The sequence below is a fragment of the Molothrus aeneus genome, chromosome 9 (assembly GCF_037042795.1).
Source record: "Molothrus aeneus isolate 106 chromosome 9, BPBGC_Maene_1.0, whole genome shotgun sequence".
NCBI lineage: Eukaryota > Metazoa > Chordata > Aves > Passeriformes > Icteridae > Molothrus > Molothrus aeneus.
The window spans coordinates 11,292,905-11,308,935 of NC_089654.1; the positions used below are offsets into that span (position 1 = coordinate 11,292,905).

Below are 16,031 nucleotides of genomic sequence, written 5' to 3' on the forward strand. Positions count from 1 at the left end.
AAATAATTTGTATTTTCCCAGCTATCCCAAAGCAGCATTGCATCCACTGCACTGCAATCAAGAAACCTTTTATGGCCAGTGGCCAGTTCCTCTTTCAGAAATCTCAGACTCTTCTGTGACCAGCATTCCCATCTCTTCTGGCCCTCAGTATTTACCTGCAGTTTTGTGCTGCACTTACACTGAACCCTTCTCCCTGCACAAAAGAGCCCATGGCCCTCCCCTTTCAGGCACTCACCGCTTTAGGTATTTTCTGGTAGGGCAAGCCATGGAGGTGCTTCCAGTTCTCAGCAGTACTGTGGACATGGCCACTCTGTGGCTCTACCCAGCACTCAGTGACCAAGTTCAGTTCTGTGTCCACTTCAATGGCTTCTACTTCTGTATCATTGTCATCATCTGTGGAAAAGCTGGAGGGAAGTCAAAAGGAAAGTCCTGTGAGGTGGCACAGAGCCAGCAGTCCACTGTAGTTTCTCTCAGAGCTGTGAGACCAACTACAGGAACCAAGAGTGGCAGGCAAAGCCCCAGCAACCTGGTGATCAATGACAAATGGTTATCTGTACCAGATGGTGGAGGTCTCCCTCCTTTCCACACTGACTGCAAAAGTCTCGAGCTGTGACTCCACTGCCAACCCCCCCTGGGAGCAGAAGAGCAGCCTCACCTGTCCTTGGTGGAGGTAGAGTGGGGTGGGAAGAGGATGTATTGGACGACACAGGTGTGCTTCTCCCTGTCACTGCTGCTCTCACTTGAGCCATCAATCTGGAGGGGAGACACTGCATGAGCCCTAGCCAGTACCCCCTTACACAGCACAGCCCCATCACACAGCTCCCACTAGCAGGGGTGGAAAGAGGAAGCCTGTCCCAACCCCAAGAACTCCTCCAGCACAGCACGCCCCTACCACAAAGCAGCTCTCTAAATGCAGATGAAGGCAGAAAAATGCCCAACCCACAAGTGGCTTTACTTTCTCCCTGTACGTGTCAAGGGTGTGTGCTAGAAGCAGATGATAAATCTACCACAGGTGAATCCACCCCAGGAGCAGCAATGAGGACAGCAGCCAGGCTCACCTGCATGGGCAGCTCCAGCACCATGTTGATAATGCCATCCCCACTGGATGCAAAGTGGAAACCCTCTGACAGACGAACCCTTGCAACAGAGAGGAAGTCAGACCTGTAGGACTTCTCCACCCATACTGCAAGCTTTAAATGCAAGAATGACTGTACCCTTCACCCCAAAACACTGTCCTTCTCAAGACAGGGAGCTGCACACAGAGAATGGGGGAGATATGACACTGCCAGAACAGCCTGCGTGAAGATCAGCACACACCAGGTACAGTGACACTTCTTGCCTTTTGCATGTTTTCCAGGACATTTTCTCTCATTTTCTCCAATTACAGCTGCAGAACTGGGTAAAGCACTGACCCAAGTGGCTCTAGAAGCTGCATACAGGACCAAAACCTTCTGCACAGCAGCTTTACCTATTATAAGGCCTCATAAAAGTAATAAGCAAGGTTGACTTTGCTTTCCCTGTATCCCCAGGACTAGCTTGGAGAGAGGACCCCTGTCAGGTGTGCAACTTACTCTGTGAGTGTGGAAAGGAGCTGGGCCACAGCAGTGATGGGCACAGCGGGTGCCAGCCCTGACTGGACACTCCAGATCCAGCGCTGGTGGTAGAAGTAGCGGGACAGGGAAGCCAGGGTGGAGGAGGCGGTGCGACTGGCCACCATGGTGAGGGGACCAGACACGGGGGGATGCTCCAGGTTCAGGATGAAGGGGGCTCGATAGTCAGAAGGCAGCTTCTCATACCTAGGAGAGGGCAGAAGTGTAACATGCTGACATGGAAAAAATCCTTTTTTTTTTGTTTAGGGTCAGAGCTGTCTGGATTCACAACCCACTTGTTGGGCCCAGGACAGAGTCTTCCAGCAGGAAAACGTCGCTGGCCCAGCACAGGATCCTGCTCAGAGAGCAGTACCTAAATTACTTCCACACTGTATTTCATTAGGAGTGATAAATCTGCCTGTCCACCAAGAATCCCTGCTGCAGCTTACAGCCATGCAACACAAACCCATCCCAACAAGCACCAGTTCCATTCACAGCACTCTCATTCTACAACTGACAGCACCAACCACAGATCTTCCTCCTTTCCCCTTCACAGGGCAAGGTGACAGCCTGGTACTCCATCCCTACCTGATCAGCAGCTTCTCCAACGGTTTATGCAGCACAACAAGGCAGGGTCTGTCTGAGAGGGCTGACTGGGCCCCAGCCACAGGTGGGGACTTGGAGGGAGAACTACTGCCCAACATTTTCCTCTTTGCTTTTGGAGTTGCTTCCTTGCTCTGGACCCTGTGGGGAAAGCGCAGCTGCAAGATTCGGTCCCGTAACTCTTCCACTATCTGTCATGGCAAAAGCAAAAGGTAAACATGACCAACTTTGTCTGGAACATAAACTACTCAAAATAAGTGTCTAAAACAAGAGCTTGACCAGAAGGAACAAAACACTCCTTGAAGAGCAGGAATTAAAGGTAGTTTTACTTCTGAGGCACTAGCAAGACCAAGATCAAGATGACACAAGGCTCCCTGGTCCCTATTTAAAGTATTTTTAAAAGCAAAAGGAAGATTAAAAAACCCCCAGAGACTACTTCAAGGCTGAAGAAGTTGCCTTCCAAAACTCAGATTAAGAACAAATTAACTGCATGCCAGCTCCTCCACAGATGCAGTCCAAGCATGCACCCTCATTCTTCCCTCCCCCTCTCCTCAACACCTACAGTAAATGTAAACTAGTCCATATCAGCTGTGGGAACAGCACTGGCTCTGTCTTACATATTCCCCCACTACCACATTCATTTGTCAAACCTCTATGGCAAAAGGTTTCAGGAGCCTGAGCTATTTTTTAGGTTATTTTTTTCCAAGATACTTTCACAATCACTTCCTGATTACTCTTTTAAGCTTTTAGTAGCTCTGAATATAGTTCAACCCACACCAGCATCTGATTCCCACAATAGCCCAGTGTTTTCTTTGAAATTTCTATAGTTAGGTTTCTTTTCATGATCTTTGTTCAACTTTTTTCAATTTTTATTACCATTTTAGTTAAACAGAAGAACAGCAGATCTCCATCTTCCTCAACACTAACTATTTCAGTAACTTTTCTCATCATTACTATGTCTTTTTCAAGGAAAGGAATGTCCCCAAACCCAAATGTTAAACAAGAGTTCTTTCCTGCACTGTGCTGCCACTTGGGTCCCCTTCATGGTTTCATATTGATATCACAGAATCACTAATGGTGCTTAAGCTCCCAAATCCCACTGTTTTGCAGCCATCCATACTGGCTTCCAGCCACCACTGTGCTGCTTAGGTGTCACCAAAGCACCAAGGTTGAAATAGCTTTGTGCCACCTGCACATTTCCTCAGCTCATGTTACCTTTCTGCAAATGAGTTCCCTACCCTTTGAGTAGAAAAAAGATTGGGAAAATCACAAACAGCTTCTGCTGTGATGAAACAGAGCACTTTTTCAATTTCCTTCCTTTGTTCCCCAAGGCAGTTTGCTTTATGACATCCCATTCCTACAGTTCTACAGTCATGCCCTATGCAAAGTCTCACCAAAAAGCTTTCTGAAAGTCGACTGTATGAGGTGCTTTCCTTCAGCACTGGAAATTTGAACTGCTCAGCACAAAATCCCCTTTCCCTTAAACAAAGCAGGCTAAGTTCTACTGCCATCCTCCACACTGAGTAGTTAATCAGCTCTATAGCAGGCAAAAAAAAAATATTATGGCTGATACAATTTATGATCTACATATAGTTCCTGCTGCAATGACCTGGAGCTTGCCCACAGCTGCAGGGTATGGTGCCTGTCTCATACTTTCTTCATTTGCACCTGCCAGAGGGAACTCCTTCAAAAAAACCTGTCACTTGGCATTACCAAGCCCACATGTTGACCCAGCAACCAGTGCCCAAGTCCTGGATTCCCTAAAGTCATGAAAGAGCAGATCTGCCAGAGTGCCAGAACATTTAGCATTATCTGGGTTCATTATCTCAGAAAGAGATGGCCCTTCCCATGTTTGTTAGCTTCTCCTCAGACTAGTCTCTAACACTAAAGCTAAGCTAGACAAACCAAAGATTTCTTTCATGAAGATAAAAGATCTAGATTTAATGATAAACCTCTTGTTTATATTAAAAAGTTCACACAGTTTAATAGCAGGGTATCTTTGTCATGCTTTACCTAGGAACACTTAGATTTGTCTCAGCCATTATAACTGGGGAATGAGTTCACACAGTAACTCCACCTTTTGCATCTGACTAGGGCAGCTCATTTATTTTGATACAAAAAAGTTATTAAAGTCTATCTGACAGACTTTTATCCTGAAAACATTTCCTAGGTACTCATTTTTTTTCTCTCCCTGTACTGCTTATGTGGGGCATTGTTTGCATTTTAACCAGTCACTTCCTCCCTGCCCAATAGATTCAATATACATGTACTGGAAGAGATAGCCCAGGGAACATGCAGTACATCTATCACAGAGGTCTTTGCAGATGAGTCAGACAAGTATCTGCTGTTCTTTACAGATGGTATTGATTGTGCTTTGGTCAGAAGAATAGACTAGATAACCTCTTAGTCATTTCAAGCCCCACAACTGAATTAAGCAGTGGGAAAAACATCCATGTGACCAACCATTCTATTGATCTTCGAGTCTTTGGGTTTAGATCTTTCATAGACTTAACAAACAAAGTTTGTCCCAAATGACCCTTTCTGTTACAGTAGATTCAAACCTATCTAAGCCTTAACATGGCTCTATTATTAGAGGGTAGCTACCTACAGTGTTGCCTGTGATCTACCCATCATTTCCACATTCAGAACTTCTTGCTCTGCCCCCACCCCATGAAGCAGACAGGCAGCTCTCACCTTGTTCCTGGCCTGTGCAGGTGTGCCAATGGGGAAGCCCAGCCGGAGAACCATGCAAGGAGCCTTGGAGATGATTCGTACCACATAGAACGAGGAAGGGGTAAGATCCTCAGACCTAGGGAGGAGGGATTAGGACAAGGCTGAAATGTCATGGATCTTGCTGCTCTGACATGGCAGACCAAGCAGAGGTCTGCTCCACAGAGCCCAACAAGCCCACACAACCTCACAGTAACACATATCAGCTCCAGCATGCAGAAGCCCCTCAGCTGGCTTCCCTCTCCCTCCAGGCTGCACCCGAACACAATGGAACAGCTCAGAAACTGCAGGATTTCATACCCCCTTGTCTAGCTGTCATCCTGCTTCAGGCCCATAGCCACATACTGGTCTAACCAGCTCCTTGGTCTGGCCACAGGCCCAGCTCCCCACACAGCACTGCCTCAGAGCACTCACCCGTGGATCAGCTTGACATAGGAGTAGCCCTCCACGAGCACGAAGCTGCTCCAGTCGCGCAGCAGGGAGGTGAGCGCCGAGTGCGAGATGCGGCACTGGATGGTGCTGTAGCGCCCGTTGTTGCCCGGTGTGTGCAGGTGCTTGGGCACAGGTCTGCAGCGTGGGACACAGAGTCATTTCAGAGCTGCAGTATCTCTCCTTCCCCCAAAACCCACAGAGGCTTTGCTACATCCATCCTACTCTGACTGGTCTGTCAGCCTTTTTTCCTCCATGGCAGCCAATGAATAAGCACCTCTCCTAATCAAGCACTGAGGAGAGTCACACTTCTGAGTGCACTGGAATTTCCACGCTGCAGAGAGCACATCCCTTGTATCCTATCTCCCTCCATGAAATATGTGGCTATTATTCACATTACTCTGCAACTAGGACCAGCCTCAGAAAAGCAATGCTTTTGGGAAAGCAGCAAACTGTGGGTTAGCTCCCAAATGAATGGCCCCATACACCCTGCAATTGAGAAATCAAAACCCAAGAGGGACTTGAGACACAATTTATTGTTCCAATCAAAGATGACTTCCCAACCTACTGCCCCTCTCAGATAAACAAACCATTAGCATCCATCAGGCCCCACTAGTGAGACCCTTCCCTGGGCCATAGGCACCTGCTACAAGTCCTGGACACCCTGCTTTCCCAGGCTGGCCCACAGTGAGCACACAGCTCACCCTTGCCCATTACATACGTGTCATGCTCCAGAAGGACGACTATACGATGCATGTGCAGCCACCTCTGCCAGAAGTTGGCATCCATGGAAAGGATGGGCTTCCAGTAGGAGGCAAACTGGGAATGGCTTGAGTCAGACCCACTGTGCTGCAGAGATAATACCTGAGAAAATTATGGGACAATATTCAGCACAAAAGTTCTCCACCCAGAGAGAGCAAGAATTTCTCCAGCAGCTGAGCTGTTGCAGACTAAGGTCACATCTCTGGCTTTGGGTAATTTCCTCTGAACAGAGTAAGTGTGCTCACATTGAAACAGGCAGTACAGCATAAGCAAAAATAAATTAGGCTCCTGAAATGTCAAGTTAATTAGGAATTTAACTACTTAGCATCAAGTAAATCAACCATGAAAAAGATAGCATATGTAATGGTGTGCCTTCTGATTGAGAGGGGGATATATGGCTTGTGTCAGCAAAGTAATTAAACACTGAGATTACTCATCTGAAAGTCCTCAGGCAAATAGGGTGCCAGAAAGGGTGGCATTGGGCAACTCTGATAGGTTTATATGGTGACATTGATTCCACCAACTATAGCAACTCTGCTGACATAGAATCCAGTGGTGGTTACCCATAAGATGGGATGTTCCAGATATACTGTGGGATACATAGCCCTATATCAGGAAAATAGACTAGGCAAACATAAAAATGAACTTAGACAATAAAATAAAAGGGATAGTTCTCTGAAGGTAAAGCTCTCCTAGCTTTAAGATCTCCTAGTCCTCTTCCATCTATGCCAAGGACACTGGTAGCAGGGAACAGATAATATGCTGGCTCTTCTGCTTAGTGAGTTTCAGTGAGTTTGAATTTTGCAGTGGAAACTATTAGCTCATATTTTGTTTAGTTTCTGCTGTGCAGATGACAAGTATCTCTCTTGCACCTTCCACATGAGTGCTCAGAGCAATGAGCCTATTAAACAACTATTCAGCACATCCTGCATCTTCACCTGACAGTACTGAGCTACATCTCCAGGGCACTGGCTGCACAGCCAGCAGCAACTCCATGCCTATGGGGTATCCACTGAAAAGGCACAGCAAAAGCAAATGTGTCAGCCTTCCCATTAGTCTCACACACCACAGCACTGCAGGAGAAGGTTTCACAGCACACTTAGGAGACTTGCTGTTGGGCTTAGAGGTGTAGCTGCAACAATCAAGACATAGGGTGATGTCTCAGAGAGGGAAATGTATGGCATGGGATATTCACTGCAGCACACCTGAACTCTCTGACTGAGCAGGATAAGATGAAGACAAGATAAGCAAGAGATGAAGCCTGAGTACAAGAATAGGCAGGGGAGACAACCTGTCCCATGTTAAACAGAGAGAGAGGGAACATACCGGAGTGGTGGAGCCTGGGGGGATGTAGAAGAGGGGCACCCCATTCTTGGTGCTCTCAGGAATGGTAAAATGTTCTGGGACTGTGTCAAAAGACTGCAGATGTACCAACATCTGATCTGTTTGGTTGATGCTGGAAAAGAAGAGGCAGTTAGCCACAAAAGCCCATGCTCTCCCCCTTGCTGCCCCAGTCAGCACAGGGCTTGCACACACAGCACTCTGTCCTGGGAGCCCATCTACATCAACAGAGCTTTATAGGGAATGCTGTGATTCCATGTGCTAAAGGGGCTCCTGTGTGGAAGCCTCATCCATACAGAGGATGATCAGAGCTGGAAATGAAGTGCTAGAAGAGGAATCTGCTGGATAGCTGGGAGTAACAGTCACCCTGGCCAGGAAACAGTTGTGACCTACAAGCACTTCAGTCCCAGAGACACGTGTGACTGTTTGCTGCTCCCAGTGTGACCATGCAGCACAGCTGCACGGATGTGCTATAAGAACACATGACCTCCATGGGATGGCAGTCAGAGGCAAGGTTTGCATCCCAGGATCCAGATCCAGGAGCAGCAATACCATTACCCTGAAGCATTCTTACAAACTAGATCACAGACCAATTGAAATCTTTTCCTTGGCTAGACAGCAAGCTTGTAATCAGTCATGAGTCATGCCCCTTCCTCAGAGCACATTCCTTTTGAACCCTGGATTGGGATAGCCACCTGCAAAACCCTCATCCTAGCATGCCAAGGAAGGAATTATTTGATGGCACTGGAAACTGCTGGGCATGGTGCAGCTCACCTCTGCAGGGTGTTCCAGAAGCGCCGGATGACTGTGGTGCGGTACAGACTGGTGATGGGCTTCCTCATGGTGCAGCTGATGTCATGCAAAATGTCATAGCTTCCCTCCATGGTCACTTCCACCCAAGTGCTGCGTTTTGATGGGTCCAGGGGCCAGGGTGTCACAGCTAAGTACTCAATCCTCATGTTATGCTTCCAAAGCAGCACTAGTTTCACCTCCAGCTGAGACCCACCTGCATGGAAGCAGAAGAGAAAGTTCAGGTGCTTGTTCCGTACACATCTGAGCATTATTTCTCACCAGGAATTTATGAGTACCATGAGATTGTTTGATTGCTGAGGGGAACAAAGCAATCTAACAACTGTTTGCTTTAGCTGGTCACTCTCTCTCCTCTGAGGGAGGCTTTGCTTGCACTGAAGCGCTTGATGAAGAGTTTGCAATTCTTGAAGTGTACATGCACTACCTACACTAGAGAAGGTAACTGAAACTCAGAGGAGGTGCTGACATTTGTAATGGGCTCTCTTCTTCACAGTATCATCTTTGTTTCCAAGAAAACTGGTTTTTTGCACAGATGAGCAGGGCCATTCAACTATAAAGTTTTGTCATCCACACTGCAGAGTTAATCCATCCCATCACAGAAACACAGGTATCTGATGGACACAGATCACAAACAACCTGGAAGATGAGGCCTAATTCTTGAATTAATCTCTATTCATCCTACACAGACTGTATTTCATGCAATCTAGAATTTCAATCTTCAAAGCTTCTCACTATGTTTATCTTCTCTTCCTAAAGCTAAGATGTCAAGAGGAATATTCACCTATTCTTCAAACTGTACATTTTTACCTTTTCCTTTAAGTGAGCCTATCTAACAAGATTAACAGAAACACCTGACAGCAGGCCTCACTGAGCCAAAAGAGCAGAGAACTATCCCACTCCTGCTGACTGTGCATGTGTATTTGTACTGAAACATCCCAGGGAAACACATGACCACGCTGTGATTTCAACTGCTCGATCATCTATTCTATGTCCAGCCTGCTCTATAGTTTGCCAGACTTGCAGGGTTTGTGTGATAAGTGATTGGATGTGCTGGAAACCTTCTGAACAGATCATCAGCCTGGATGCTCTGTTTCCTGCAGAGCTGCATTTGCTGCTGTCATAGGCACATCATGCCATCCCCTTCACGGGCTGATTGAGCTCCACTTTAAAGACATCTTTTTGCTCTCATGGTCCCTGCAGGGAGGCACCCTCCAAGTACTCTTCCCCATCGATGTTTAGAAGAAACCTTCCAGAGTACATGCCAAATTCATGCTTGGTTGTTCTTTGGATTAGATTATTTTTATTCTGAGAAACTTCATTTCCATAACATTGACAAGGAGTGTGCAGTACTAAGAAATCCGTACCCAGTTTCAGCTGTTACTGTGGCAGAACATTCATTCCCCTTAACACACCCAGACCTTCCTGCACCCTAAGAATTCACCTTTCTTGAACAAAGATGATCAGAAGTGTATACTGTATTTTACCTGTACTTAATCTGGGGGATTAGTAGGATTTTATTTAAAGTCAGTAATATTTTCTACAATGGATGGTTTGTGTTACCACAAATGCACTTGCCAGGACTGCACCATCTGTTGTTTCCTATGAAGATTGTCTTGTTTATCAGAGAGGCTAAACAAGAATTTATAGATTCATCCCCTTTTATTTCATACTGTCACCTCGCTCTTACTGCTTCAGGGCTCATCCATTGCTTTCTGCACAATATTTTGGTTCTCATAATAAAGCCTTTTTACTTCATCAATAGCAAACATGATAAGTAAATTCCCACATTTTTGCTTAGATCATAAATGAAAATATTTCCTACTTCCACTTCTGTTTCCATTAGTCATCCTGGCTTCACTCCTGTGATCCCACACAAGCAAAAATAAAAACACAGGCAAAATATTTACTTAGTTTGAAGTAACATCTAGATTAATCTTTAGCTTTTTTTTACTGCAAAGCAATATCTTTCTGGTTCCTGAGTTAATAGCAAATAATTTTTTTCTACTTTGATTTCCTTCACAACCTCCAGCTCTGATTTTTTCAGAAAGCTCACTTTGGCTATTCTCTAGTGACAGGAATCAGGAGGACATTCTCACTGCTCAGCTAGTGCCCAGCCAGTTTTGGTGCTGGACTGATTCACAGAGGAAGATTATGTTTTGAAAACTGTCCTCCAGGCTGCTCTCAACACAAAATGGTCAGTGAGAATTTTTTTTTTGTTACAGAGGGAGATCCCCCGACAATGTTCCACAAAGTAAAAGAACTGGGCTCCGTTACACACCATGACCCGGAAGCTTCTTTCCCTTCCATACCTTCCAATCCTTTTCCCTTCACATGCACTTCTGCAGTCCTAAATAATCAAGCTGCCTCCTAAATACCTAAATATTTAAAAACCAAACAGTGAGGGTAACCAGAGTACTTATAAATATCACAAACAACCTCTCCAGGCAACTCTGAGCACAAAGCTAGCTTTTTATTCTGTTTTGGTTTTGGTAAAGTGAAGGAGAAAACTGATAGTGTCAAAGTCCACAGCTGCACTTTTTTCCTCTTGCTTCACAGCCAGCTGACTCCTTAACAGCCTTTAATTGGCAAGTTTTGGCAATCCAGGTTAATTAACTGTTCTTTGTTATACACTTCTCTGTAGAATGGCTCAGAGAACCCTGATTAGCCAAACATGCTTTTCCTAAGCAAAGGCAGTGCTGAATGTCTAAATGTCTTGAATAATTTCTCAACTCTACTTTAACCTGTTAGTTCAGCAAATTTTTCACCAACTCCCTAGAGCATTTAGCCTTTCCCAAGTATTAAGTAACATTATCTGCTACTAGTCTGAAGGCTTCATGGGAATACACTCCATGTTTTTGAAACCTCTGACATTTCATTTTTAAATTTCTCCTAAAAAAATACACAGAAATTATTTCTGGCTTCAAAGGAAGAAAAAAAGTAAAGGAGAATGGAGATTATTATCATGTGTGTTTATCTTGCTCTTACTCCTCCCTGTACACCTGCCCATAGTTATTCACCACAGAAGGTCACTCTGATCCAGCAGCTTCTCTTCTGCTCTCTGCTCTTGTAAAAATGGGAGACCAATCCATTTAGCATTCCAAGGAGTAAAAACCAGCAGGCAAATACCTGGAGGAAAATGCAGGGAGAATTGTAACATGTGGTGATATTTCTAATACATTCCTCCAGAGTGCAGGAATTCACTGCTTTACAATATCCTGACCCAGAGGTTGTAGCTATACCTTTGTACAAAAAGATACAACATGAACTTGTCTGACTGCTTTTTGAATGATTCATACCTGGTGAATGCTCTTCCAGTATTTCTATACAGGACTACACAGCCACCAAAAGCACTGCAGTATTGCTGCCAGATTAAAGAGAAAGGCTTTTTATCCAGCACTGTTCAAGCTGTAAGTGAACTTGTGCACAGATGAATAAAAGACATTGAGGACAGGAATGGACTTGTCACACTGTTTCACAGACACTCTTAACCAAGGAGAATGCAATGGATCTCATCTGCCTGGATTTAAGGGAAGTAATCTCATGCCTCACCTACATTAGTGAAAACAACCTGCAGACATTACTAGAACAGTTGTCTCACCTGGAAAATTTAGCAGAAAATTCCTGAAACAATAATTACTTTTAACAGAAAATTCTTGAAACAAGAAACTAGAGATTCATGTAAGACAAACTTTAGGAATTATCCCACCTAATATGATTGCTAGCAATCTTCCCCCCAAAAGAGGTGATTTAGATCCATTCAGTTTGTAAGATGCATCAAGGCAAATGAACTGAAATTGCCAGGTATCACAGAGAAACAGGTAGGTGAACTGAGCAAGATAAACTTAGGAGTAATATCATGTGAAGGACAGCACATTTAGGGACTACTAAACAAACAAAACCCAAAAAACACCTCCAAGGACTCATCAGCTGAAAGAAAAGGTGTGTGAAAGACTCAGGGATTTCTGCAATATAATCATGGAGAAAGTCCACGTGATTCCCCATCTATCAGATTTGGTATTTTACTTCAGAAGCAGGGAAATATTAATACTGCTGAACAAGGCATTGATTAAACCACAGTTACTACACTTTTATCAACTGTTTTGAGAAATGTGAGATCAAACTGAAAAGAAAACTACTTAAGGGAAAAAATATAAGAGCTATTAACCCGAATAAACAACACAGCCTGCCCTTACAAAAGAAAGGTGAAATATTGGCTTGCTTAATATTAACCTGCCAAAAGGTAGGTTACAAGGAGAAAGATGTTAAATATGTTCGTGCAAGTCAGAGAAGGAGGATAAAGTTAATTAAAGATAATAGTCACACAGGTCTAGCTTGGCCTTGGGGAGTTTAGAACGGAAGCTAAAGAAAGAGCAATGAAGCTCTGGGACAGTCTTCCAACCAGAGCAGGGCAGAAGGGATTTATATGTTTTTTAGGCAAACCACGGTAAATTCACAGAAAACATCACATGGCAAGTTTAGAATGGTTTTGGAGTTAGATCACAGACTGATTGTCTGATATAAAACACATTCTAGAGTACTAATAAGCTTGCTTTGGGATTTTTTCATCTCCCCTTCAGTTAAAGTACTATCACTAGTCACAGCTGGAGATAGAAATTTAGGTAGGATTTCCTGGCACTCGTAAGGATAATCAAACCCCTCAAGGTTTCCAGTCAGCAGCTAGTTCTCACACTCCAGGTGCCATGTCTAGTGAGTCAGGTAAGAGAACAGGATCACTGGAAGTTTTTATGGTCTTCTAGAACTGGTTATGGTCCTGACTGATCTGACATTTTCACCTAACAATATCCTTGTTTTGCCCAATTTCTTCTTTTGGAAGACTGCAGTTTGGAGGCATTAAGTCTGTTGTACCAAAGGGCTCAACTTCATGTTAGTATTTTGGAGTGCATCTAGCAAAGAATAGAAAGGGATGAAAAAAAGGAGAACTATAGATGAAATCCCAGAAAAACTCTGCAACCCCAGTTCTGTCACTAGTTTCTCTGCAGCTGTGGGGAATCGTTTCCAAGATACAGAGCATCACTGGCTGTCCCTCCCCAGAGGGTGAGCCTGGCAAGTGCATAACCGCACAATACTGGGCAGACCTACATCAGGCAATTATTCATGAAAACAGAGTTTGGGGAAAATGGCTCCTTCCTCCACAACACCATCACTGCTGAGATGGCAGACCCAGTGCTTTCCTCTCAGCAGCTGAGAACAGAGCCCTAGCTGTGTCCAGCCCCCAAGGCAGCAGTCACCTTTGGTGATGTTGACCTCCCGGATGCTGTAGCCCTCGCGCAGCCGGACCGAAACAATACTGACGAGGTCAGCGTGCACCTCCTTCTCTGTGTGCTTCTTCCTCCGCATCGCCAGAGCAGGGTTGCTGCTTGCAGACACCAGGTGCTCATTGAACAGCCTGTGCTGGGACACTGCAAAAGGCAGAGATGGGTTTGTGAGGGAGCAGCTCCCCTGAGCCCCATCCTGTAGGAACAGGCCTCCCCAAGAGCTTCATGAAAGCTGCCAGGAACACTTGCTCGCCTGAGGAACAGTACATCCTTCAGGCACCACCTACACCCACTCCTGATTCTGCAATACTGCAAACAGGTTCATTAGTGTGGCCAAGAGGCCTGGGAAAGGGACAGGATGCAGTGTCAGGCACTGCTTCCTCTCGGACAGCATTTGTGATAAGGCACGCGCTGGAATTCCACATTCAGCCTAGACAGGCAGAAACTGCACATCTGTTTCAACAGTCACACAGCAAGCTTTGGGGCTTTACTGATTTCCCTGGAAAACCCTGAGCTCCCAGGTGCTTTTTAAAAGGTATCAGGATGTGGAGCTTAAACCACTAACAGCTGATCTTTTTAAGATTCAACATTTTCAAGTCCCAAGCCAACTCTCTTCAAACTTGCCAGTTTATGTGGCTTCTGCTGCCAAGTTACAGAAAGAGCAGATGGCACCAGCATATCACTGGGACATGAAAAGGTGTTTCCATGTCTTACTGGTAACTAAACTAATCTCTCTTGGCACACTCTCAGTCACTAACAGTCACAAAATAAGAACAACCAGGAGAGGCATTTGGGACAGTTCTCAGGAGTCTAGGTTTTCAATCCAAACCGCCATCTGCAAGTCCTGTTAGGACAAGCTCTCCAGAACAGCCCCACATGAGAGCTAGCCAGTGTGCACAGAAGGGTGAGCAAGAGCTTCCAACCTCCTCCCCATTCCAACACTGTGGGCCTAACTGCAGATTACTGAGCTAGGGGAATGGTGGAAAATGGGACATTTGTTTCCCCCTGGTCCACCCAGCTCCTGGAACCCAGAGGGGAGGCTGTGTGACCCACTGTGCCCACAGCCCACAGAAGGCATGACAAGGGAGAGTATCAGCATAACCAAGCCTGGGGAGTGACCCCAAAGAGAGGTGCTCTAAGACATCCATCTACTGGAACAAGAACATGCACATTCCTCACCACAGTAATATTCTGGGTTCAGGGACTCCCCAGTACGCAGAAAGGAGTACAGCAGAAATGCCTTGTGATACACATTCAGATCCAGACTCAGGGGATCCAGCTCAGGGCACGTGGAGAGGTAAGCACCAAAAGTGGCCATGGCAATGAATTTCATCAGTTCCACATTGGGAACGTGGCCAAAGCTGCAATCATAGGAGTAGACACCGCCCACCTATAGGATGGATAAAGGAGACACCTGAGAGAGAACAGCAGTGCTGAGAACAAAGCAGACAGCTGGATAAGGACCCCCACTTCTCCTCTGGAGGTGAATGCCACCAGCAGCAATCCACCTCTGTCCCTGGGGTACCCACACTGCCAGGTAGCAGCAGACATACCTGCACAAAGGAGCAGGCCACAGTGCCACTGCGCAGCTGGTTCAGTAAAGTCTCACACACAGCCACGTCGGGGACACTGGTCACACCATCCGTAATTATTATAATACCTGTAAACAAGGCAGCACCTTAGTGCCATCTTCCATCTCAAACAGCTATCATTCTCCCAGGAAATCTACCAGGCAACGTTTAGGCTAGAAGGAAAATCCTGAGGCTGGGCAAACATCCTGATTAGGTACAGCACAGCACACAGAAAGGGCACAGCTCTTCACATCCCAGGGTGCCCTGAGCAATAGTCACAGCTGTACTGCCTCACAGACTCCCCAACACTGACACATGGCACTTGGCACACTGTGGTCCTCCCCATTCCCACCACCACAAAAATTTTCCCCCAGAATGCAGAGTAAATGCCTCAGTTGAAATTTCATCCCTAACAGAAAGGTCCATGCACACACCAGCCCTTATAAAATCAACCTCAGCCTATGGCAGGAGGAACACAACCCTTCACAAACAACCAGGCCAACCTTAACCCCGAGGACGCAGCCAACCTGCGCTGGAGTTGGAGGGCAGCAGCTGCAGGGCCAGGATCCCTTGCCGGACCATGCTGACCAGGCCAACGTCAGCAGTGACCACAGACACACTGGGCTTCCTCCCAGATGACTCCTGCACGTCACCAGGGCTCTCTTGGCTCAGGGGGGATAAATCCACCTGGAAAAGTTAAAAAAAAACCAAAACACAAGGCCCCATGGGGCAGATTTCAGCTCAACTCCTCGCTCTTCCAAACACCTTCAGTCTGGTACTCTGGAGCACTGCAGCAGACTCCATCTGTAGCTTTAACTTCCAGGTGCTTGTAAAATCCTGGTCACTTGGGCCCCTTAGAGCAGCTGGGCAAGGCTGCTTGAAGGTGGAGGGATAGCATGCTCAGAGCTTTATATAAAGCT

The 16,031-nt window shown here is 45.9% G+C and overlaps 1 protein-coding gene across 1 annotated transcript in view; it reads right to left on the reverse strand.

Moving 5' to 3' along the window:
* SZT2 (SZT2 subunit of KICSTOR complex) overlaps window positions 1–16,031 on the reverse strand; it is a 55,633-nt gene that overhangs the window by 34,679 nt on the left and 4,923 nt on the right. The window contains exons 6-19 of the mRNA XM_066555219.1: window positions 15,639–15,798; window positions 15,094–15,200; window positions 14,720–14,930; window positions 13,514–13,684; window positions 8,229–8,460; window positions 7,440–7,569; window positions 6,073–6,215; window positions 5,337–5,489; window positions 4,887–5,001; window positions 2,178–2,383; window positions 1,572–1,796; window positions 1,059–1,137; window positions 656–753; window positions 236–404 (exon numbers count right to left, since the gene is read on the reverse strand). Coding sequence (XP_066411316.1) covers window positions 236–404; window positions 656–753; window positions 1,059–1,137; window positions 1,572–1,796; window positions 2,178–2,383; window positions 4,887–5,001; window positions 5,337–5,489; window positions 6,073–6,215; window positions 7,440–7,569; window positions 8,229–8,460; window positions 13,514–13,684; window positions 14,720–14,930; window positions 15,094–15,200; window positions 15,639–15,798 — 2,199 coding nt within the window. The remainder of the gene's footprint in view (window positions 1–235; window positions 405–655; window positions 754–1,058; window positions 1,138–1,571; window positions 1,797–2,177; window positions 2,384–4,886; window positions 5,002–5,336; window positions 5,490–6,072; window positions 6,216–7,439; window positions 7,570–8,228; window positions 8,461–13,513; window positions 13,685–14,719; window positions 14,931–15,093; window positions 15,201–15,638; window positions 15,799–16,031) is intronic.